The sequence below is a fragment of the Cydia amplana genome, chromosome 19 (assembly GCF_948474715.1).
Source record: "Cydia amplana chromosome 19, ilCydAmpl1.1, whole genome shotgun sequence".
Taxonomy (NCBI): Eukaryota; Metazoa; Arthropoda; class Insecta; order Lepidoptera; family Tortricidae; genus Cydia; species Cydia amplana.
Window position 1 is genome coordinate 11,889,292 of NC_086087.1, and position 23,193 is coordinate 11,912,484.

Below are 23,193 nucleotides of genomic sequence, written 5' to 3' on the forward strand. Positions count from 1 at the left end.
TTCGTATAGTACCAACCTCTTCTCACAAACTGAGCACTGGTGTGTTTTCTGCTCGAAGTGGGTCTGCCTGTGTCGGTACAGCACAGTTTTGGTGGGGAAGTAGCGTAGTCAGACCGAGCTACTTGCTACTTGTGTTTCGTATAGTACCAACCTCTTCTCACAAACTGAGCACTGGTGTGTTTTCTGCTCGAAGTGGGTCTGCCTGTGTCGGTACAGCACAGTTTTGGTGGGGAAGTAGCGTAGTCAGACCGAGCTACTTGCTACTTGTGTTTCGTATAGTACCAACCTCTTCTCACAAACTGAGCACTGGTGTGTTTTCTGCTCGAAGTGGGTCTGCCTGTGTCGGTACAGCAGGGTTTTGGTGGGGAAGTTCCGTTGGCAGACCGAGCATGTTGGCTGTTTGGGCGGCCGCTGCTCGTGTGTTCGCATGTGCATTTTTAACATCCCTGGACCCTGTGAACAAATGATTAGGTACGTCAGTTGAAAGATCTTCGTTCCAGCTTGAGCCAAAATGTGCCATTTTGAACCAAAAGGGAACTTATTCTCGGTTGTCAATAAGGCGCTATTTCCATTTAGCTTTAATATGAAATCAACCTTATCGACAACCGACAATGTGGTACCTTTTGGTTGAAAACGTCACATTAATGATTCTACACTTTCTACAGGTCAAATTTAAGAGTGAAGTTTTGTGAGTAGGTACCATTAACAATTTTTTTTTATGCTTTCGTATTTTCTACATGTCGCATTTCTCAACTGATTCTCGTGAAATTTTGTGAGCAGGTTCAAGAAATAAATATAATTTTATTATTGATTAAATTTTCAGTTTTTTTTATCAAAATGGCGGAGACATGGGGATTCGCAAGGTCCACAGCTAACACTGAGCTAGTTTTATTTATTTAGTCATATCAGTCAGTTGGAGTGAGATCGCATGTGTAGTTTCAACCAGCGTGCGTGTTTGAACTCCTTGTGGCACAGTTGTCTCTCTTTCTCTATGACTGTCTCTCTCTCTTACAATCTGCACATACCTTGAATGTCCTCTCGCAGATGGGGCACATCGGCGGCTTCTTGCAGTTGGCCTTGATCCAGTTAGAGTGAGACCGCATGTGCAGTTTCAGCCAGCGCGCGTGTTTGAACTCCTTGTGGCACAGGTTGTCTGTCTCTCTCTTACAATCTGCACATACCTTGAATGTCCTCTCGCAGATGGGGCACATCGGCGGCTTCTTGCAGTTGGCCTTGATCCAGTTAGAGTGAGACCGCATGTGCAGTTTCAGCCAGCGCGCGTGTTTGAACTCCTTGTGGCACAGTTGTCTCTCTTTCTCTATGACTGTCTCTCTCTCTTACAATCTGCACGTACCTTGAATGTCCTTTCGCAGATGGGGCACATCGGCGGCTTCTTGCAGTTGGCCTTGATCCAGTTAGAGTGAGACCGCATGTGTAGTTTCAGCCAGCGCGCGTGTTTGAACTCCTTGTGGCACAGTTGTCTCTCTTTCTTTATGACTGTCTCTCTCTCTTACAATCTGCACGTACCTTGAATGTCCTCTCGCAGATGGGGCACATCGGCGGCTTCTTGCAGTTGGCCTTGATCCAGTTAGAGTGAGACCGCATGTGCAGTTTCAGCCAGCGTGCGTGTTTGAACTCCTTGTGGCACAGGTTGTCTCTCTTTCTCTATGACTGTCTCTCTCTTACAATCTGCACGTACCTTGAATGTCCTCTCGCAGATGGGGCACATCGGCGGCTTCTTGCAGTTGGCCTCGATCCAGTTAGAGTGAGACCGCATGTGCAGTTTCAGCCAGCGCGCGTGTTTGAACTCCTTGTGGCACAGTTGTCTCTTTCTCTATGACTGTCTCTCTCTCTTACAATCTGCACATACCTTGAATGTCCTCTCGCAGATGGGGCACATAGGCGGCTTCTTGCAGTTGGCCTTGATCCAGTTAGAGTGAGACCGCATGTGCAGTTTCAGCCAGCGCGCGTGTTTGAACTCCTTGTGGCACAGGTTCTCTCTCTCTCTCTCTATGACTATCTCTATCTCTTACAATCTGCACGTACCTTGAATGTCCTCTCGCAGATGGGGCACATCGGCGGCTTCTTGCAGTTGGCCTTGATCCAGTTAGAGTGAGACCGCATGTGCAGTTTCAGCCAGCGCGCGTGTTTGAACTCCTTGTGGCACAGGTTGCACACGTGGCGGCCTGGTGCCACGGAGGAGGTTTGGAAGACGACTAGCTGGAGGTAGTTCTCTTCGTCGGAGTTGAGGCCGGACTCTTCCTTGTTGGGCTGGGATGTGTCAATCTGAGAAAATAATCCATACTAATATTATAAATGCGAAAGTGTGCCTGATACCTCTTCACGGTTAAACCGCTGAACCGATTTAGTTGAAATTTGGCATAGAGATATTTTGAGTCACGGGGAAGGACATAGGGGATAGTTTTTATGTCGGGAATCATCCTTAGAGTGAAAAGGAGGGGTGGAATTGAGATAGTTAATGAATTGCCTGATCACTGATTGAAACTTATGCTCAAATTGAATGATTGCTATTACACTTTATTCAGGCGCTATTAGGGTTTGCAATCCGGATCCGAAATGTATGAAATTATCCGGATCTGGATCCGGATCCGCGGATCTTCCCATACATTTCGGATCCGTCGTGCAAACCCTAGGCGCTATGCTTACACTAGCTGCTGTTACTGATTCCACGCAGACGAAGAAGCGGGCAAAAGCTAGTAATAAATATTTTAATTTTGGATACAATCTTTTGGGATATCGTTTTTCTAGGCTGTTTGTAAATGCTTTATCTCTAAGGCCGCGGACTGGACGGAAGCGGCGAGCGGCCAATCAAGGCCGTTCGTACATTTGGTCAAGCGCAATGTATAAGGAATAGGTCTTCATTTTTAAGGTTCCGTACCCAAAGGGTAGATACGGGACCCTATTACTAAGGCTCCTCTGTCTGTCTGTCTGTCACCAGGCTGTATCTCATGAACCGTGATAGCGTGACAGTTGAAATATATTCACAGATGATGTCTTTCTGTTGCCGCTAACAACAAATATTAAAAAGTACGGAACCCTCGGTGGGAGTCAGACTCAGTGTTTATACAGCCTTATGACAGACGGACGGACAGAGGAGTCTTAGCAATAGGGTCCCGTTTTTACCCTTTGGGTGCGGAACCCTAAAAACAGATGAATACCTGCTTGTTGGGCACCAGGCCCAATAATGTTTATTGTAATGTGAGTGACCGCTGACCGCTAAAGACAGCGCCCGAGCGCGTATACTCGCCTGACTACGGGGATGTAGGATCCTACATCCGTTATCGGATCGTACAATGTGAAAACGCTCTAAGAACTACAAATGAGTACCTGCTTGTTGGGATCAACGAACTCCTTATTGTCTTGCAGCGGTTCAAACAGTCCTTCCAGCAGCGGCGCGTTGTTCATCGGCAGCTCGATGTACTGTATGTACTGGGTGGTGTCCGGCACCAGGCCCAGCACTTTCTCCTGCAACCATGTGAACGTATGAAAAACGTTTTCATTTGTGGCTTTTTTTCATATCCATCACCCCACACTAGCGTCTTTTGAGCGTCATCTAATCAGCACTGCGAAGTAATTCGACGTGACTCAAACCTAGGGCATGCAGTACCGGTCCCGGTACCAAGAATTTTATTTCCCGGTTCTGAACATGGCCGGAACCGGGATTCCCGGTTCTTCCCGGTTCTCAAGAATCTCAAGGCATCTTATGTTTTTTTTTTAAAGAAATTGTTTGTGTTAGCGTACTATCTTTATGAATTACTTATTTTCATATGAACAATTTTATAAGGATTAATAAACGACTTATTTTATATAAAAAAGCACTTTTAGCGTTCCCACCTATTTTACGAAATTAACCGGCAGACTTTGCCTCCGCCTGGGCTTAAAGGTATACGAGCAACACGGCCGTAGTCGATGCACTCAGCCTCAGCACTATGACGGCACGGGTTACAGGAGTTAAAAATTCAACCCGAGAACGAAATATTTTCATATAAAACCAAACCTAGAAGAAGAATATTCGAATATAATAAATAAATAATATCCTACTTGTGATTTAAAAGTTGTTTAAAGATTATAGCTTAAGTCACCCTGGTCAAAATGTATAGATAGACACCTTATTCATCTAAATAGGTGTAATTTAGTAGCTTTAAGGCTCCATTGGGACATATGACACAAACATATTTACATAGATTGCTAATATTAGTAGTCCTTTATGTAACCGGCATAAAAATACTGAACGAGGTTTCAGATAAAAACAAAGTTGAAATAGAAAACAGGGGGTATGTAAAACGTTACGATGCGTTACAGGGGCGGGAGGGGAGGGTTTGAACTACGCGTTACGTAACATTGATTTTAACCCTTCAGCCGGCCTAGCCAAAGTGACAATCACTATCGCTCCGTAGCGATCGAAACGCAACTGTGACTGTCGCACTAATATGGAAGAGTGAGTGATAGAGAAACACAATGCGTTTCGTTGTCGAAGCGATAGCGATTGTCACCTTGGCTAGGCCGGCAGGTACTTTACGCCACATAATTGTGGCCTTTAGGTAAAAAAATGGTCACTTGGTGGTTACGTAACGTTTTATTAGGGGGAGGGGGGGGGGGGTACAGAAAAACGTTACGGCGCGTTACATGGGGGGGAGGGGGGGTCAAAAATGTCCAAAAATTGCGTTACGTAATACTTGAACGCTCCCTATGTGCGTGAATCGCGGGCGAAGCCGCGAACGCGAATGTGGAGTCGATTTCGCTGTCTGTGAAAATCGACTCCATACTCGCGTTCGCGGCTTCGCGCACGAGTATGGAGGGAGCTTAATAGGAATTAGGAAAGGTAATACCTATTTTCTCGTAGCAGCACGGGATCTGGGCTATAACCGCGAAAATCGAAGTTCGCAAATTGCGGGAATATTTTTCTTTCACTCTAATTAGTGAGTAAAAGAAAAAGATCCCCGCAATTTGCGAATTGCGGGGGTATGTAAAACGTTACGATGCGTTACAGGGGCGGGAGGGGAGGGTTTGAACTACGCGTTACGTAACATTGATTTTAACCCTTCAGCCGGCCTAGCCAAAGTGACAATCACTATCGCTCCGTAGCGATCGAAACGCAACTGTGACTGTCGCACTAATATGGAAGAGTGAGTGATAGAGAGACACAAAGCGTTTCGTTGTCGAAGCGATAGCGATTGTCACCTTGGCTAGGCCGGCAGGTACTTTACGCCACATAATTGTGGCCTTTAGGTAAAAAAATGGTCACTTGGTGGTTACGTAACGTTTTATTAGGGGGAGGGGGGGGGGGGGTACAGAAAAACGTTACGGCGCGTTACATGGGGGGGAGGGGGGGTCAAAAATGTCCAAAAATTGCGTTACGTAATACTTGAACGCTCCCTATGTGCGTGAATCGCGGGCGAAGCCGCGAACGCGAATGTGGAGTCGATTTCGCTGTCTGTGAAAATCGACTCCATACTCGCGTTCGCGGCTTCGCGCACGAGTATGGAGGGAGCTTAATAGGAATTAGGAAAGGTAATACCTATTTTCTCGTAGCAGCACGGGATCTGGGCTATAACCGCGAAAATCGAAGTTCGCAAATTGCGGGAATATTTTTCTTTCACTCTAATTAGTGAGTAAAAGAAAAAGATCCCCGCAATTTGCGAATTTCGATTTTCGCGGTAGCCCCTCAGGCAGCTGCCCTCAGAGCCCCATTTAAAATAAGTAGCTATACTCGTACCAACCTCATTATTCCGTGCCTCCTCAGCAGCATTCTTGGCGTGCTCGCGCAGCGTCACGTCGTTCCGTTCCACGAGCTCCTTGAAGGCGTGGCAGCGCGAGATCTGATGCACGCACTGTAGGCACAGCTGGGAGGGCAGGCCGTCGCCGACGGATACCTGTTTAAAAAAAATCTTTAAGCCCCCTCTACACTAGTGCGCGAAGCCGCGAACGCGATTGTGGAGTCGATTTTCACAGACGGTGAAGTCGACTCCATACTCGCGTTCGCGGCGTCGCGCCGCGATTCACACATAGTCTGGAGGGCTTTATTAGGCAGCATCACAGAATAAATAATAGTACTAAGTACAGAAGACTCACTCTCTAACAAAACGCGTCTGTTACGATTAGCACAGATATGGCCGCTAGGTGGCGACAGCGCCACGCGCGGCTTATGGCTTTCCCCAAAATTGGGGCCGGAACGGATGTACTTTTAGCTACCTGTAGCAAAGCGACGAAATCGCAGAGTGAGCCACGCCTGGCAGCATGGAAGTTGAAAGGTTTTAACTTTTTAACTTAAGTACAGTGAAACTTGGTTAAGTGGGACCTGGATAAGTGAGAAACCTCTATTGCTGGGACTCATGGTGCGGTCCCGACACTTTAGCACTGAATTACCTCTGTTAGTGAGAAAAAATGAACCTCTATAACTGGGATTAGTTGTTGTGATTTTAAAGTCACATTTACTTCTATATTTGAGACAGAGAGTGTATTTTACCTCTTTTACCGCGACTATATTTATAAGATCACATTTTCCTAATTGTTTTTTTAGAATTTATTAGGAATTGACCTCTGTATCTGAGATAACGTCAATCTATGACCTCTCTAACTTGGACTTTATTGACCAATTTCCGTATTCTTACTAAATCTTAGTCTATCCACAAATTCCGCATTTGCTTAATAATTGTGTCTAAACGACTTCAAGTTTCATTTAGGTACTTTATGTAGTTAAAACTATCGAAACGAAAGCTGAAATCTTGATAGTAACACGAATAAACAAATTTTGATTGAATAGATTTCTAAGACGCAATGAAGTCCGTATCAAATTTAATTGAAAAAATATATCCTTTGGAGAATCATTCATAATAAATTCAAAGAAATATTTAAACAGACTTAAAAAATATTTAGGGACAAGGATTATTTTACCTTATTTAGTTTTAAAGATAATTACAAAATACCTTATTAACCACCTCTATAACTGAAATATATCCTCTATTCTCACCTCTATTAGTGGGACCCTCTGTAAATGAGACAGAAATTTATTTGTACCTGGCTAACTGAGAGCCTGGGTAAGTGGAATACCTCTTTAAGTGAGACAAATCTGCTCGTCCCTTGAGATCTCACTTATCCAGGTTTCACTGTAAAAAGTAAGTAAAGTTGTTCTATGTCAGGGTTTCTTTAAAGTAATCATAGAATTAGGTTTAGAAATATACTTGGTCAAGCAGATCTTGTCAGCAGAAAAAGGCGGCAAGTTTAAAAAATGTAGGCGCGAAGGGATATCGTCCCATAGAAAATTTGAATTTCGCGCCTTTTTTTACCTTACCTTTTTTTACAAGAGGGGCATTTCATATGAAGCGGACAGGAAAAAAAAAGTGAGGTTCCCGAATTTGTTTATATTTGGTTTAGTTCTTCTTCTAGTAAGTATAAAACCGGACGCCAAATATTTTTTATATATGACGTTTATTTTAAAAATTATGAGCTTTTCAAAAATTACCGTAATTGAAATTCCGATTTTTTGAAACTCGAATATCGAATAATTAAAATATATAACTTATTATTAAACCAAGCGTTTTGTATAGAATTTTTAATGATCTTTTCAGCGAAGAAATCAAATTTGAAAATTAAAAAAAAAATAATGATTAAAACCGGAAGTAAACTTTTCGAAACCATTTTTCGAAAACTTTGACCAGTTTTTTTTTATTTTTTTTTATCTCAAAATATAGCCCTAAGTATGTACAAAATACACTAGAAGTTGTAGAATGGGATCTCCATTGGTTAAGACAATATGTCAATAAATGTACATACATGTCGCCCTGAGTGCGACGTACCGGTACTGGTATATAGCAGCTGTTAGGCGATATATGAAGATAAGACGTCTGCCATCTTTTAGCAGTGAGAAGAACTAGTTACGTATGCAAGAAAGAGATGGCAGTATGACGCCACGCCATTTTGATTTTCCGTTATTGTTTTAGTTGTTACTGTGACCTTGCTGTGAATTGTGCACATTTTACGACACTTAACAATTTAATTATGGCTCCGTACGGATATCGATGTAATAATCCGTTTCGTTTAGTAAATCATCGAAAGACTAAAAATTTAAGAAAAGTTTCTATGTGCTTAGTGCAAAAGTGGGGCTGTCCACCAAATGAGTATGTGTGTGCATCTTGTAGGAAACGACTTTTAAATGAATCACCTCCAGTGCCTCCAGTAGCTATTGAAGACGTTGTGCAATGCAGTCAAACATCGAGTGAACTTTCGCAGAACAACCAAGATGAACCTTTTATTCCTGAAGACAAATTCAAACATAATTCCACTCAAACTGATACAAACATAGAAAGTGAAGAAATTTTACAGCAATTAAAGGAGAAATTTAATGATCCGTCGACGTCTATTTCCATGAAAACTATGATTTTGACAGTAGCACCAAAATCGTGGACAGAGAATAAACTAGCGGAAGAGTTTGGAACATCTAGGCGACAGTCAAGAAAAGCAAAACTACTTGTAGACCAGTTCGGTATATTTTCGTCTCCCAACCCGCGTGGTAGCAGCCGTAAACTGTCAGCTGAGGTCGAAAATATGGTAAAATGTTTTTATCTCCGAGAAGATATAAGTCGGATCATGCCAGGGAAAAAAGATTTTATATCTATTAAATTAGATGACGGCAAACGAACACACGTGCAGAAACAACTCCTGATGTGCAATATTAACGAACTATACCAGAAGTTCAAAGAAGAGTATCCAAACATTCGAGTAGGTTTAACAAAGTTTTTTACCTTAAGACCGAAACAATGTATCCTCGCTGGCGACCCTGGAACACATATGGTGTGCGTTTGTACTTATCATCAAAATGTGAAGTTAATGTTGGAAGGAGGAGCTATTGCTAATCTCACAGCGGGAACTGCCATGGAACTATCAACATATAAAGATTGCCTTCGCCAAATGATGTGTCCTAATCCAACACAGAAGTGTCATTTAATGACTACAAAAACACCACCTAATGAATGTTGCCAATCTTGTCCTGGCTTGAATGCACTTCGAGAACATCTAAACATCGTATTCGACAACAATCAAGTAACAGAAGTACGGTTTGAAAAATGGCTTGGCACAGATCGTTTTACAATATCGACACAAATATTGACTTCCGATGATTTTGTTGATAGCTTGTGTCAGGCCCTAGAGACTTTAAAGCCGCATGCATATATTGCAGACCAACAAGCACTTTATTTTAAAGAGCTGAAAGAGACTATCAATGAAGGGGAAATCATCGTACAGTGTGATTTTGCAGAAAATTACAGTTTCGTAGTCCAAGATTCTGCCCAATCGTTTCATTGGAATAACGACCAAGCTACACTCCTAACTTCGGTTTATTACTATAGAGATGGCACTGAAATAAAACACGGCAGCATTGTCATGATTTCCGATGACTTAAAACATGACACAGCTACCTATTATGCTTACCAAATATTACTGCACAAGCACCTTTCAGAAAAAGGAATAGTTGCATCTAAAATCATATACATAACCGATGGTGCCTCACAACATTTTAAAAATAGGTTTAACTTTGTTAATCTTATTCATTACAAGGATGATTTTAATACGAATGCAGAGGCACATTTTCACGCAACATCTCACGGTAAAGGGCCCTGCGACGGTCTCGGAGGGAACCTGAAACGTTTGGCGACGCGTGCAAGTTTGCAGTTACCTCCAAGTAGATCAATAATTTCACCAATGCGATTGTATGACTGGGCAAAATCATCTTTGAAGCAAACGGCAATCTACTATTGCTCTAAAGACGATATTCAACGTCAGAGGATATTTTTGCAGGCCAGGTTTGATTCCGCAGTCACGATTCCAGGAACAAAAAAGTTTCATGCGTTTATTCCGAAAACTGTCGGTCTTCTTGTAAAAAGAACGAGCTCTAGCATAGATTCTTATTGTAAAATAATAAAAATTATGAAATAAACTGGTTAGAATTGTTGACTTTCTTATTTCATTATGTTATGATTAGAATTTACCAGCAGTCTTACTGAATACATGTTCTTATAAGCTAAACAGCTGCTATATGTATGTATACCAGTACGGTACGTCGCACTCAGGGCGACATGTATGTACATTTATTGACCTATTGTCTTAACCAATGGAGATCCCATTCTACAACTTCTAGTGTATTTTGTACATACTTAGGGCTATATTTTGAGATAAAAAAATAATAAAAAAAACTGGTCAAAGTTTTAGAAAAATGGTTTTTAAAAGTTTACTTCCGGTTTTAATCATTATTTTTTTTTAAATTTTCAAATTTGAGTTCTTCGCTGAAAAGATCATTAAAAATTCTATACAAAACGCTTGGTTTAATAATAAGTTATATATTTTAATTATTCGATATTCGAGTTTCAAAAAATCGGAATTTCAATTACGGTAATTTTTGAAAAGCTCATAATTTTTAAAATAAACGTCATATATAAAAAATATTTGGCGTCCGGTTTTATACTTACTAGAAGAAGAACTAAACCAAATATAAACAAATTCGGGAACCTCACTTTTTTTTTCCTGTCCGCTTCATATGAAATGCCCCAAGAAGAAAAACTGTATTTAAATAAAACCTGTACTCAAAATAATAAAAAGGCGGTGGTCATTTCGAACACTTGCTAAAATAAATTAAACAATATGAAAACCATGCATTTTATATTCATTTTAGACATCATGTTTCATAATAAAATGTACTGCTTAAGACCTACACAATCGATATCCAAATAAAAATAGTTTTAGTTTTATGCTCGGGTTCGATTCCCGAGCTGAGTACAGGTATTTTTTTAAGTATGAATGCAGTTTTTCATGTTATTAAAATCGATGACATGGTTCCTAAGAAGAGATCTTCGTATGTCTTATAGTTTCAGACTTTCCTATACTGACCGATTTAAATGAAACACCCTGTATTTATGGTCAAGGATGTCAAGGTCCAACATGCACTTAGCAAATAAACCTCTTTAGTCTCGATTTGTATACTTTTTTTATTTTTTTAATTGCCATGTAAAATTAAAATAATACGCAAAACTCGTGATATTTCCCTGTTTGCAGACCATTTTATTTTTATTTTTTAATGGAACTATCATGCGACATTTTATTTCTAAAGCTGAGTTTAGGTTTTGTACCAACTTCCATTTTCCATAAGTACATTTTAACGTAACATATCAAATATAAGACAAACTTTACCTAAAAACTGCATCGAAAACAGGATATTTTACAATTATAATATACATAACTTCATTTAAAATGGTTTTACCTTCCAAAAGTTTCAAACAAATTAATTCCCGCCATTCTCGTTATCAACTTATCACTCAGTTGTGATAAGGATGACAACACGAGATAAGTTATTCAATTAAATACCCGTCTCGGTCCCCCATCTCCCAGAAAATACTTATGTTATCATACATCGACGTTACACCATCTCACTCGCACCTATGTCCACGCTCGCGCCAGAGAGTGACAGAAAGATATTTCTCAATCGAATTTGGAGAATGAGCAATGCTGCCACAGTAGTACAAATTGGTTGAATTCTAAACAAAGATGACGCGATGCGTGGACTTCTGTCGGTCAACCAACGTTATACACTTTCCCTACGGGTGCGAAAGAGAGCAACGCATTCCCAAAATATCAGTATCACAATTCGTTATCTCACCTGCACTTTAGAAATGCCCATCAGCATCGTTGCAGTAAGTTGCTCGAATAAAGGCCTCATGTCTTTCTTGATTTGCAAGCAAGCCCGACATATCTTATCAAATTGCAAAGGTTTGTTAGCAGCAGCCATTTTGGCTGGCTATTGCGCTGATTTCGTCCTCGCCACTAAAATTGTACTGAAAAAGTCAGGAACATTATGTATGACGAAATATTAAAATGCCAAATCTTAGCTCAAAAGTTATACACTATACAGAATAAAGTTAATCGTAATAATTACACTTTAAAATTGAACACACACCTCACTATGTATCGCACTACACCGCAGTGCACTGCTTGCGAAACAGCCAAGGGGAAATCGACGTCGACGAATCGAAAACAAAGAACAAACGGGTGGGTGGGGGAGATGACGAGTGAAAGGGAAAACGATAGTTTCGCAATATTGAAAAAATATCTGCAGTAATGGTGCTTTTCCAAATATTATAACCGACTGTTTACTAAATCGAGATCATATAAAGTGCCTGTATAAAAAATATGCATTTTTCGTAACAAAACCCAACAAAAACATGCTAAAAATTTAACGAAGAAAAGAGATAGACAATGACAAGCTGAATCAGTTCAATACAAGATGGCAGGGGGTCAATGGTACTATACATTTTTTAACCCTAAAAAGATTGTGAAAATCGGCGTTTTATCAATGTTTGGTTAAGTTCATCAACTGTCGTTAATTAAATCAGAAGCATTTTGTTTCGTAGTTCAAAACGTAAATAGGTAAGGATCCGTATTCCTCAGTTAATTTTAATGTAAGAAGATGTTGTTATCTCTTTCGCACTACCATGATTGTACCCTATGGTACGAGAGAGATATCACTAGGTATATCACACGTACAAAAATAGCACTCGCTAAAATTATTAAACTTTTATTAATATTGACTTTTAATTTTTTTTCTTCCTAAAAGTAGAGTAATAATAAAATACAAATAAAATTAAGGAAAGTCAACAATTTGTTTTGCTAAAATTACGATTTATTTCACATAAGGCAACACTAATTTACGAAACGTCATCTTGCACTTCGTGTCTGTCAAAAAATTAAAAAAACATACGAGTACTTTCTTCAATTACAGCTGCAAATGAATAAATTTTCTCCTGAAATTGGATTTTAAAGTAGCGTTTAAGATAAGTCAAATAAAAAGTGATAATAGTGTTATTAAAAAGGAAAAATGGCTACTCTCGGAGGCTCGTCGTGGGAAGGTACATACCGTTGTTCTTTAGTGTAAATTTATTGTAAACAGCAATAAGTTGACATTATCTTATGACGTTGCATGAATCACTTGGTCGTTTGATGAAATCTTACCGGTTCAAATAATTTTATAAGAACATTCAGCACAAATATTACAAACCAGAACAGTTTTGTAGTTATATTTAGGCACCGTATGGTTTATTTATTTGTTTTGATTTTATAGCAAAGAGTAAACATTAACACTTGTCAAAGTAATGGCCATCAAAAAGGTTTCATTCTCTTAACCCGTGTCCCCTACTGTCACACATGTGATATAGTTGGTCAAACCAATTTGTCAGTAAATAAGAACAAAAAAACTACTCATCCTTTTCTTTTGGGTGCTAGTACTAGCAGAACTATTATATAATCTGTGGTACTAGTGTAAGACAAAGATAGTATGAGTTTCTCTGTCTATGTTTGAAATGAGACAGTCCTTTGACAAACTAGTAGTTAGTATAGGAGTTCCATACTACGGTAATACTGGGGCGCTCCACGGGTTGACACTGGTGCTAATATACTTACTGTACTCTTTGCACTGGTGTAACCTCCCTTGCCAAGTATGTCATCACCAAATCCCGTTATCAATGTTGCAGTTGATCGAAAGTAAGAGTAGCCAAAATTACATACCCTAAATTGGCTTAGTACAGTTAGCTGCAGAGAGAGGTAACCCCCCCTGCATACAATCAGTCTATGCAGATGGGGTCACCTCTCTATGCTGTACATAACTTTGCCTTAACTAGCATGAAATCATAATTCTTCTACCAATTGTATACCAAATTTATTTTACTAATGCTAAAAAACGAGGTTAGCATCAATCAAATTCTTCCTTTAACTTGTCTGTGTCTCTTTCTTTCTCAAACCCTTTTCTACCCTTAGGGTATAGGCCTCTTTCATTTTACGCCACTCGTCACGGTTCTGTGCAACCTGGAGCCACTTCTTCCCCGCAGTCCTTTTGATGTTGTCCCAACGCATATTGGGTCTACTTTGTTGAGGACGCTCTTCACCCTATGGTTGCCACTTGTAGGTGTATGTTTTTATAAAAGTTTATGAAACTTTAGGTGGCATTTTCTTTATTCTATCTGCTTATGGTGAGGACATTTTTCTATGTTGATTATAATTAGAGATGCCCCGAATAGTGGTTTTGGCCGAATACCGAATACCGAATATTCGGCCCCTCTATCGGCCGATTACCGAATATTCGGCATGACATGCGAACATTTTGAATCACAATTATTATGAAAACTGATCGCTAACAAAGCGCAACAATATGACGTTAGCTAAGATATATTTTTGTTGAACAGCATTAATGAATAGAGTCAAACAAAACAGACTCATGATAAAAATAAAATGTTTTTTAATCAACAAATGCTCAAAAGAGGGTCTTCGTATTTAAGAACTTTCCAAGGACACATTCTAAATATACCTACATAGTTTTTGCTTATTTTTATTGTGCAAGTTTTCTATCTAAGTAGGTGCAACAGATATTCGGTATTCGGCCGAATAGTAGGCAACATTCGCGCCGAATATTCGTGGCATCTCTAATTATAAATATAATGATCGTAGTACAAAAGTTATTGACAATTATCTAATATTATTCACACGTTTCAGAGCTCCGTAAACAAGCTCGGACGCTAGAAAATGACATAGACATGAAACTGGTGGCGTTCAGCAAGCTGGGCATCAGCCCGGTGACCTCAAGTCTGAGCTCCGAGTCGGTGCCGCTCATCAACAGTGAGGACATGTTTGATACCATGTCTATGGAGCTACAACAGTTGTTGAATAAGGTATATACTGACAGTAAATCTCGACTGACGCAGATGGCGCTGCAATTGTTAAATAAAAACAATGCCTAATCCCTATAATAAATAATCCCTGTAATACCTATAATAGGTATCGCCACATAGATGGTAGGATCCTAATAGATTGATAATTAGTGATTCCCTTTCAATTAGTTTGTAAGCATTATTGTGTACTTTTATTATGTACCTGTTCAAACTCTTGAATAAACGTCTTTTTTTTATATACCCGTGCATCCGTGAGAGACAAAACATACGCAATGTGACACTATGATTGGTCGAATTTATTTGTTGCTCACCATAATCCATACTAAATTTACAGTGGGGAATGAAAAAAAATTAGAGACTGTGCCTGATCCAGTTATACTAGATTCATGTATCATCAGGAGAGCTCAGGTGAATGATTACACACACAGCTACACAGAGTACTAATCTCAAAATGAGTATTGAATGAATGAGGGAATGTGACTTAAACGCACAATATTAAGCTAAAAAACCCTGGCATAAAATTACTTCTATAAAAATTACCTATATTGTTTGTTAAAAATAACAATTATACTCTCGATCCCGAGCACGCACGCCGTCCGCTCAGTACTCGGCGAGTTTGGAGAAAGACCTGAACTCGCATCTTAATGATTTCTGAATCCACATGTACTTTTCACAAGTTAATTTTGTGTTATATATTTCAGCTATCATCAATAAACGACAAAATGGGTGAAATAGCCCCAAACAGCACGGCAACAATGCACACTATAAAGAGACATAGGGAAATCCTTATGGTATGTATTTTACCTACCTACATATTCATATGGTATGTATGTTACCTACGGTCCTACGCCTCCCGGTAAGGGCATTTATTTGTGTGATGAGCACAGATATTTGTCCCTAAGTCTTGGGTGTTTTCTATGTATTTGTATATTATATATATCGTTGTCTGAGTACCCACCACACAAGCCCTCTTGAGATTACTGTGGGACTTTGTCAATCTGTATAAGAATGTCCTATAATATTTATTATTGATGTGTACAAAAAAAGCTAAAGTGTTATAAGGCAATAATGGTTAAAATCCTATAAACTAGGCATATACTTACTTATTATCAGAATAGAAAGAAAAAGGCCAGTAAAAAAATTATAATTATCTCTTCAGGATTACCAGCAAGAGTTCTCTAAAACCTCAGCGCGAGTGAGCGCGAGGCGGGAACGTGAAGAATTACTGCGAGGCTCGAGTCCGCCTCCCGCTGCCGGCCTCAGCCGCCGCGACCAGTACACCAAGGAGGCCAACCATCTGCACAGGTATCTGCAGATTAATATACCTGTCTCTTTACTACCAGCAAGAGTTATCTAAAACCTTAGTGAGAGTGAGCGCGTGGCGGGAACGTGAAGAATTACTGCGAGGCTCGAGTCCGCCTCCCGCCGCCGGCCTCAGCCGCCGCGACCAGTACACCAAGGAGGCCAACCATCTGCACAGGTATCTGCAGATTAATATACCTGTCTCTTTACTACCAGCAAGAGTTATCTAAAACCTTAGTGAGAGTGAGCGCGTGGCGGGAACGTGAAGAATTACTGCGAGGCTCGAGTCCGCCTCCCGCCGCCGGCCTCAGCCGCCGCGACCAGTACACCAAGGAGGCCAACCATCTGCACAGGTATCTGCAGATTAATATACCTGTCTCTTTACTACCAGCAAGAGTTATCTAAACCTCAGCGCGAGTGAGCGCGAGGCGGGAACGTGAAGAATTACTGCGAGGCTCGAGTCCGCCTCCCGCTGCCGGCCTCAGCCGCCGCGACCAGTACACCAAGGAGGCCAACCATCTGCACAGGTATCTGCAGATTAATATACCTGTCTCTTTACTACCAGCAAGAGTTATCTAAAACCTTAGTGAGAGTGAGCGCGTGGCGGGAACGTGAAGAATTACTGCGAGGCTCGAGTCCGCCTCCCGCCGCCGGCCTCAGCCGCCGCGACCAGTACACCAAGGAGGCCAACCATCTGCACAGGTATCTGCAGATTAATATACCTGTCTCTTTACTACCAGCAAGAGTTATCTAAACCTCAGCGCGAGTGAGCGCGAGGCGGGAACGTGAAGAATTACTGCGAGGCTCGAGTCCGCCTCCCGCTGCCGGCCTCAGCCGCCGCGACCAGTACACCAAGGAGGCCAACCATCTGCACAGGTAGCTGCAGATTAATATACCTGTCTCTTTACTACCAGCAAGAGTTATCTAAACCTCAGCGCGAGTGAGCGCGAGGCGGGAACGTGAAGAATTACTGCGAGGCTCGAGTCCGCCTCCCGCCGCCGGCCTCAGCCGCCGCGACCAGTACACCAAGGAGGCCAACCATCTGCACAGGTAGCTGCAGATTAATATACCTGTCTCTTTACTACCAGCAAGAGTTATCTAAACCTCAGCGCGAGTGAGCGCGAGGCGGGAACGTGAAGAATTACTGCGAGGCTCGAGTCCGCCTCCCGCCACCGGCCTCAGAGAAATATAGTTTGGCAAACCCAATTTGTCAGTAAATAAGAGCAAAAAAACTATACTCATCCCTTTCTTTTGGGTACTAGCGTTAGACAAAGACAGAATGATTCTGTCTATGTTTGAAATGAGACAGTCCCTGACCATACTATAAAATGTGCGTCTCCCTTGTTCCAGTTCTCATATACTAGTAGACGAGCAGATCAACATAGCGATGGAGGCTCGGGAGCACCTCACCTCGCAGCGGCAGACCTTCAAGAGGATGCAGACCAGGTTCAACGACATCACCAACAGGTATCGGATAATACAACAACATACTTTCATCCAGTTCCCACATACTAGTGGAAACAGATCAACATAGCAATGGAGGCACGAGAGCACCTCACCTCGCAGCGGCAGACCTTCAAGAGGATGCGGACCAGGTTCAACGACATCACCAACAGGTATCGGATAATACAACAACATACTTTCATCCAGTTCCCACATACTAGTGGAAACCATAGAGAAAAAAATACATAGAGTGCTCACTCCGTACATCAGTTCAGACTATTAATTTCAGTGTCTACATCTAGCATCGAGTAGCGGAACTATCAGTACTGCTACTTGACAATAGATGTAGCACCGACCGGAAAGTCTTATCTCAACAGCATAAGACTTTCCGGTCGGTGCTACATCTATTGTCAAGTAGCAGTACTGATAGTTCCGCTACTCGATGCTAGATGCTAATAGTCTTTTTGGTACTAAAACTGATGTATGGAGTGAGCACTCTATGTATTTTTTTCTCTATGGTGGAAACAGATCAACATATACGGGGCGGGGGAGCACCTCACCTCGCAGCGGCAGACATTACAAATACGGGATTTCTTGTTGTATGTCTGTCTTCCCTGCAATACATTTCAAATGCCCGTGTTCACCACATTGATTTCACTCAACACTGATTTAAACTTTCACGTTTTTTACACGTTATTAAATTGTACAACGGGACTTAATCGCATATCTAAGTTTCAAGATTTACCTCCGACGTTTCGAGGACGGCGTTGTCCCCGTGGTCTCGGGGAAGACTGGCTTATTTATTTATTTATTTATTAGAGATAAATCACAATTACATAATATTTAGATCCAAAAGCATCGTTAAACCACAGTGGTTTGTCTCGATACTCCATTCCGCAGTACTTAAATAATTAAATATACAATAGGCACTTAAAAACACATCTACTTAAGTACTTAAGTCATCAGCATCTTCTAACCGCGCTAGTTTTGATTTTACTCGTATTTACCCCGCAGAATATAGTTTAAAATGACATTAACCTCTGTTTTCAGGTTCCCAATGCTGAACAGCCTAATATACCGAATAAACGCCCGGAAGCGGCGCGATTCCCTCATAGTGGGCATCGTGGTCGCAGTTTGCACATTCCTGATGCTTTTCTACGCGTTCCACTGACTTTACTGTCTACAGGCAGTGTTGTTAAGCGTCACACTAGCGTCACAAAACAGATACAGTACAGAAATCAATCTACATACAAAGTGCGCTCGAGCAACGCACACATAGACACTGCTCACGGACACGATATCTCGGACCGGTTGGGACCAGTGCGAGCGCGAGTGTCAACCGCTTGAGACACGCGTCTGTGAACTTTTTTGTGCAATAATGGAGAAACAAAAAAGATGTTATTATAACTGTTCAATGGACGGTTGTTTAAATTCAACAATAAAAGGTGAATTGTCGTTTTTTAAACAACCAGTGGTTTCAGAGAGGTAAGTAGGTGTCTGCTTGTATTTCGATGGTTCGTTTTAACGTTAAACAGAACAGTTAGGTAGGTAGGTACCTATGCACCCCGCCCCGGCCACTACTAGATACGAGTGCCACTACCACGATAGTTTTTTGTGCATAAATCATAGTTGACAACCCTAGAGCGATCGCCGAGCGTAGGTATGAAAAGTGAAGTACATACATGTGATTGACTTCTGTACTGTATCTATTTTGTGTCTATGGCTTTGGCCAGGCGTGTCTCACTCCGCGATTTCGTAGCTTTGCTACAGGTAGCTAAAAGTACATCCGTTTCGGCCCCAATTTTGGGGAAAGCCATAAGCCGCGCGTGGCGCTGTCGCCACCTAGCGGCCATATCTGTGCTGATCGTAACAGACGCGTTTTGTTAGAGTGAGTCTTCTGTACTTGGTACTATTATTTATTCTGTGCTACAAGTACATGCGGCCCACACCAATTTTGGTGTCTAGCCATAGTAGTTGCCGCGCACGGACGTCAGCTCGCGCGAGCGACACCTAGCGGTCATATCTGTCGTTTTAGACGCGTTTTGTTACAGAGTGAATCTTCTGTACCTAGTACAATTATTTATTCTGTGCTTTGGCGCAACTGCGTAATGACGCTATTTTCCATAGCGCTGACTAGACTTTTCCATAGCGTCTTTTGAGGGCGTCTTGTCAGCGCTATGGAAAGTGGCGTCGCTGCGTGAAGGGCGTTTTTTTTAAATTTGGGATTTTATATGTTATTTCTACTCGGAATCACGAGCTCTTTCTATCCTAATAGGAGAAAAAAAGTGTCCTTAGGTTTTTATTTCCATTCCGTCACCATTTTTCATAGACTTTGTATGGCGGTCGCGGAATGGAAAGATCGAAAAATGTATGGAAATTTTGGGACACTTTTTTTCTCCTATTAGGATAGAAAGAGCTCGTGATTCTGAGTAGAAATAACATAAAAAATCCCAAATTTGAAAAAAAAGTGTAGGGACAACTTTAAAAAAAAAAAACGCACGATTGCGTCAACCTTGCGTCGAGAGCCATAGAGTTAACTAGACGCCAAAGCTAAGAAGACGCTAGTGTGGTGTATCTCTTACACTTAAATGGCTATTTCTACTTCCATGAATTGCACTCTCTTTTACACAGTTTAATCGGAAAAATTGTAATTGAAAATATCACATTTATGGTGGCTAGGTCACATTTAGTCGCTGCAGACGGGACTTAGACAGATTCTAGTTAAATAATTAACGACTCGTCTTTTACTTTTTAATTTGACTTCAATTTTCTGTGATATCTTCAAGGCTCTAAAATAATAGGGAATATTACACAAAACTCTGCGTAGGTGGCGCCACTCCCACAACAAGTCACAATCTAAGGTCTACCGCAAACGAGAGTCGAAATTTTGTTATCTAACCTCTCTATCACTCTAGCATATTCGAGCGATAAAGAGGCAGATAGCTGAGTTTCGATTTCGCGTTTCCCAGTAGGCCCTTTTTAAACAAACCGCCTTGATGTATCGATGTCATATTTGATTGTCTATGAAAACTTGTCAAAAAACAGTTTAAGGTAAGTTACTCTATGGTACACTTACGTCGCTAGTACTGCACTCTGGCGGCAAAACTTTGCAGTAATACTCCCTATTGTAGCTCATTATTAAAAGTGCAATTAGGAGGAACTCTTACCATATAAATTATCTATAAAAATGTTATAATAGTTCACTAGCGACCCGCCCCGGCTTCGCACGGGTATACTAACAAATTATTCACCTAAACCTTCCTAAAGAATCACTCTATTTATAGGTGATAACTGCATGAAAATCCGTTCAGTAGTTTTTGAGCTTATAACCAACATTAAATACATACAAACAGACGGACGCGACGGGAACTTTGTTTAGTTTGTTTTATGAGATGTATAGATTGTTCAGTTATAATATTATATGTACGTGTAAACTGTCATTCAATAGAACTTGCTAACTATGTAAACAAACCGTCATACTAAAATTGACACTGAATGTCAATTTATTAGTAACTTTTGTTTACATAGTTAGCAAATGCTATTGAATGACACTTTAGTAATAAAATAATACAATGTATTACATACATGTTTAACCTTTTCCACGCCGTGTCAAACACAAAAGCTGTCACTCAGACGCCACATCATTGAAGTGTCAAAACTGAAGTTGAACTTTATGTATATGCACGTAGGTCAATGTTGCTCTGTGGTCTGTGACCGATTAATCGGTCTTTGGCGTTGAACCTACGGTGCGATTATATCGGTCATTGGCGTCCAAAACGTTAAGCATTTTCTCCTACCGTAATCTACGAAATTCTGAAATTTCCTAGTGTCATTCTACGCAACTTGCTGACTATGTAAACAAACCGCCGTATTGAAATTGTCTCAGAATTATGAATTTACTAGTGACTTTTGTTTACATAGTTAGCAAGTTCCATATAATGACACTATCTTCGTAGATTGCGTTATCACATGCATTTTACCACTAAAAGTGGAAAAAAAATAGTGTAACATTTTGAAGAAATGTAAAAATAATCAGTGATTTTATAGGGATACGGAATTAGGTAAAATGTTATTGTAAATATTTATAATGTCTATGTAAACTTAATAATCACAGTACCAAAATAAAAATACATTATTTAATACGGTGTTTTATTGAAAGTATATTCCAAACAGAATTCGGTTAAATTATTGACATTAATAAAAAATTATAACAATAAGTGCCCACCACCACAATACAAAAATCAGTCATAGACTTATAAATACCTAGAATTGGGTACTTGGATATTAACTCTTCGTATGTAAACCTATTCTATTAACCTTTTCGACGCCGTGTCAAACACAAAAGCTGTCACTCAGACGCCACATCATTGAAGTGTCAAAACTGAAGTTGAACTTTATGTATATGCACGTAGGTCGATGTTGCTCTGTGGTCTGTGACCGATTAATCGGTCTTTGGCGTTGAACCAACGGTGCGGATATATCGGTCATTGGCGTCTAAAAGATTAAACAATGGATTTAAATTCGTGCGCACTGATCAGTGCTTAGACATACGAAGGATTATGAGCCGTTACGGCTAAGCACCGGCTAAGACATTGAGTGACTTGCGATGGCGGCAGCGATAACCATAGGACGCCCTAAAGGGTTACTTTAGACCAGCGGTCGGCAACCGTTTAGCAGCCAAGGGCCACATAGTAGTTAACGAAGTTGACGCGGGCCGCACTTTGTTAATATTTATGACTTTATCAGACATTGTCGTTTGTTAATATTACATACAAAATAGCCAGGGAGGCTCGCGGGCCGCAAGTGACAGGTTCACGGGCCGCGGGTTGCCGACCGCTGCTTTAGACCAATCTTAGACAAAAGATACGGCCCAATACTGCCGTGCAATTGTTTATCTTGTTCTCTTTGAATAAGTTCTTTATTTAAACAATGATTTTCATGCAAGTACTGCACTTACTATTAGCAGGGCAGAATAGGGTTAGCTGGTCGAAGTATTTTACAGATGGCGCCAGCATAGGTTTTATCTGTCAGTCCTAAGAATAGTGTCAAATTCTAGTTCCTTTTTAAGATTTTTTTGGCCTTTAACCCAAATCTCATAGAACCAAACTAGGGACAGGTAAAAACCTATGCTGGCGCCATCTATACAAACCTTTGACAGTTGCCAACCCTATTGTAGGAACTAACACAACCGTTATAAAATTAGAATTTCGATATATCAGTCTCGGCGTCATGATTTTGACTAGTTAGAGTAAGCTGCAGAGATAACTCAGATAAATGACCCCCTATAAACAAGTTTCTATGCAGCGGGGTCAGTTATCTCTGTAGCTTACTGTACATAATACTAAACATGAATTCTTAAAATAAAAAAAGTTGTACATCGTAGTAGTGTATCGTACAACGTTCTACTGCAGTACTTAGTTTACATGATTTCGACAAAGGCATGTAAAGTGCTAATTACCGCTCTAGTGCAGTAAAGTAACATCATATGTTACATGTACCTACTCTAAATACTAAATATATTTACACGACCTTTTTGACAGAGTTGTGTACCTATTGTTTTTAGAGGCGTGTGAATATATTTTTATAATATTCGACTTTACGTGTACAGTCGCCATCAGATATATCGGGGCGGCCAGGTGCTCACAAATATCTGAACACGCCTCTATTGACATGTAAAGTTTGTAATTTTATCAATAAAGGAATATGAATATGAATATTGTCAAGG

At 40.6% G+C, this 23,193-nt stretch overlaps 3 protein-coding genes across 4 annotated transcripts; 1 reads left to right on the forward strand and 2 right to left on the reverse strand.

Moving 5' to 3' along the window:
- Positions 1-243: 243 nt before the first annotated feature.
- On the reverse strand, positions 244-1,948 carry LOC134657171 (zinc finger and SCAN domain-containing protein 5B-like). Its single transcript, XM_063512724.1, has 6 exons — positions 1,871-1,948; positions 1,700-1,810; positions 1,528-1,638; positions 1,355-1,465; positions 1,026-1,292; positions 244-453 (listed from the first exon to the last, which is right to left on the reverse strand). Exons 1-6 carry the CDS (start codon positions 1,946-1,948, stop codon positions 244-246), a joined length of 888 nt encoding a protein of 295 aa, XP_063368794.1.
- LOC134656760 (uncharacterized) lies at positions 1,885-12,185 on the reverse strand. Of its 2 annotated transcripts, none has more exons than XM_063512281.1 (5): positions 11,942-12,185; positions 11,666-11,840; positions 5,742-5,894; positions 3,349-3,486; positions 1,885-2,286 (listed from the first exon to the last, which is right to left on the reverse strand). In XM_063512281.1, exons 2-5 carry the CDS (start codon positions 11,792-11,794, stop codon positions 2,023-2,025), a joined length of 684 nt encoding a protein of 227 aa, XP_063368351.1. In that variant the 5' UTR covers positions 11,795-11,840; positions 11,942-12,185; the 3' UTR covers positions 1,885-2,022. The 2 variants fall into 2 exon arrangements, with proteins under 2 accessions (XP_063368351.1, XP_063368350.1); XM_063512280.1 differs by having other exon boundaries at positions 1,888-2,286; positions 11,963-12,185.
- Positions 12,186-12,875: 690 nt separating this feature from the next.
- On the forward strand, positions 12,876-18,650 carry LOC134657057 (Golgi SNAP receptor complex member 1). Its single transcript, XM_063512611.1, has 7 exons — positions 12,876-12,911; positions 14,548-14,723; positions 15,425-15,514; positions 15,883-15,961; positions 16,119-16,203; positions 17,376-17,492; positions 18,519-18,650. The coding sequence occupies exons 1-7, from the start codon at positions 12,881-12,883 to the stop codon at positions 18,637-18,639; spliced, it is 699 nt and encodes a 232-aa protein (XP_063368681.1). The 5' UTR covers positions 12,876-12,880; the 3' UTR covers positions 18,640-18,650.
- The last annotated feature ends 4,543 nt before the right edge of the window (positions 18,651-23,193 follow it).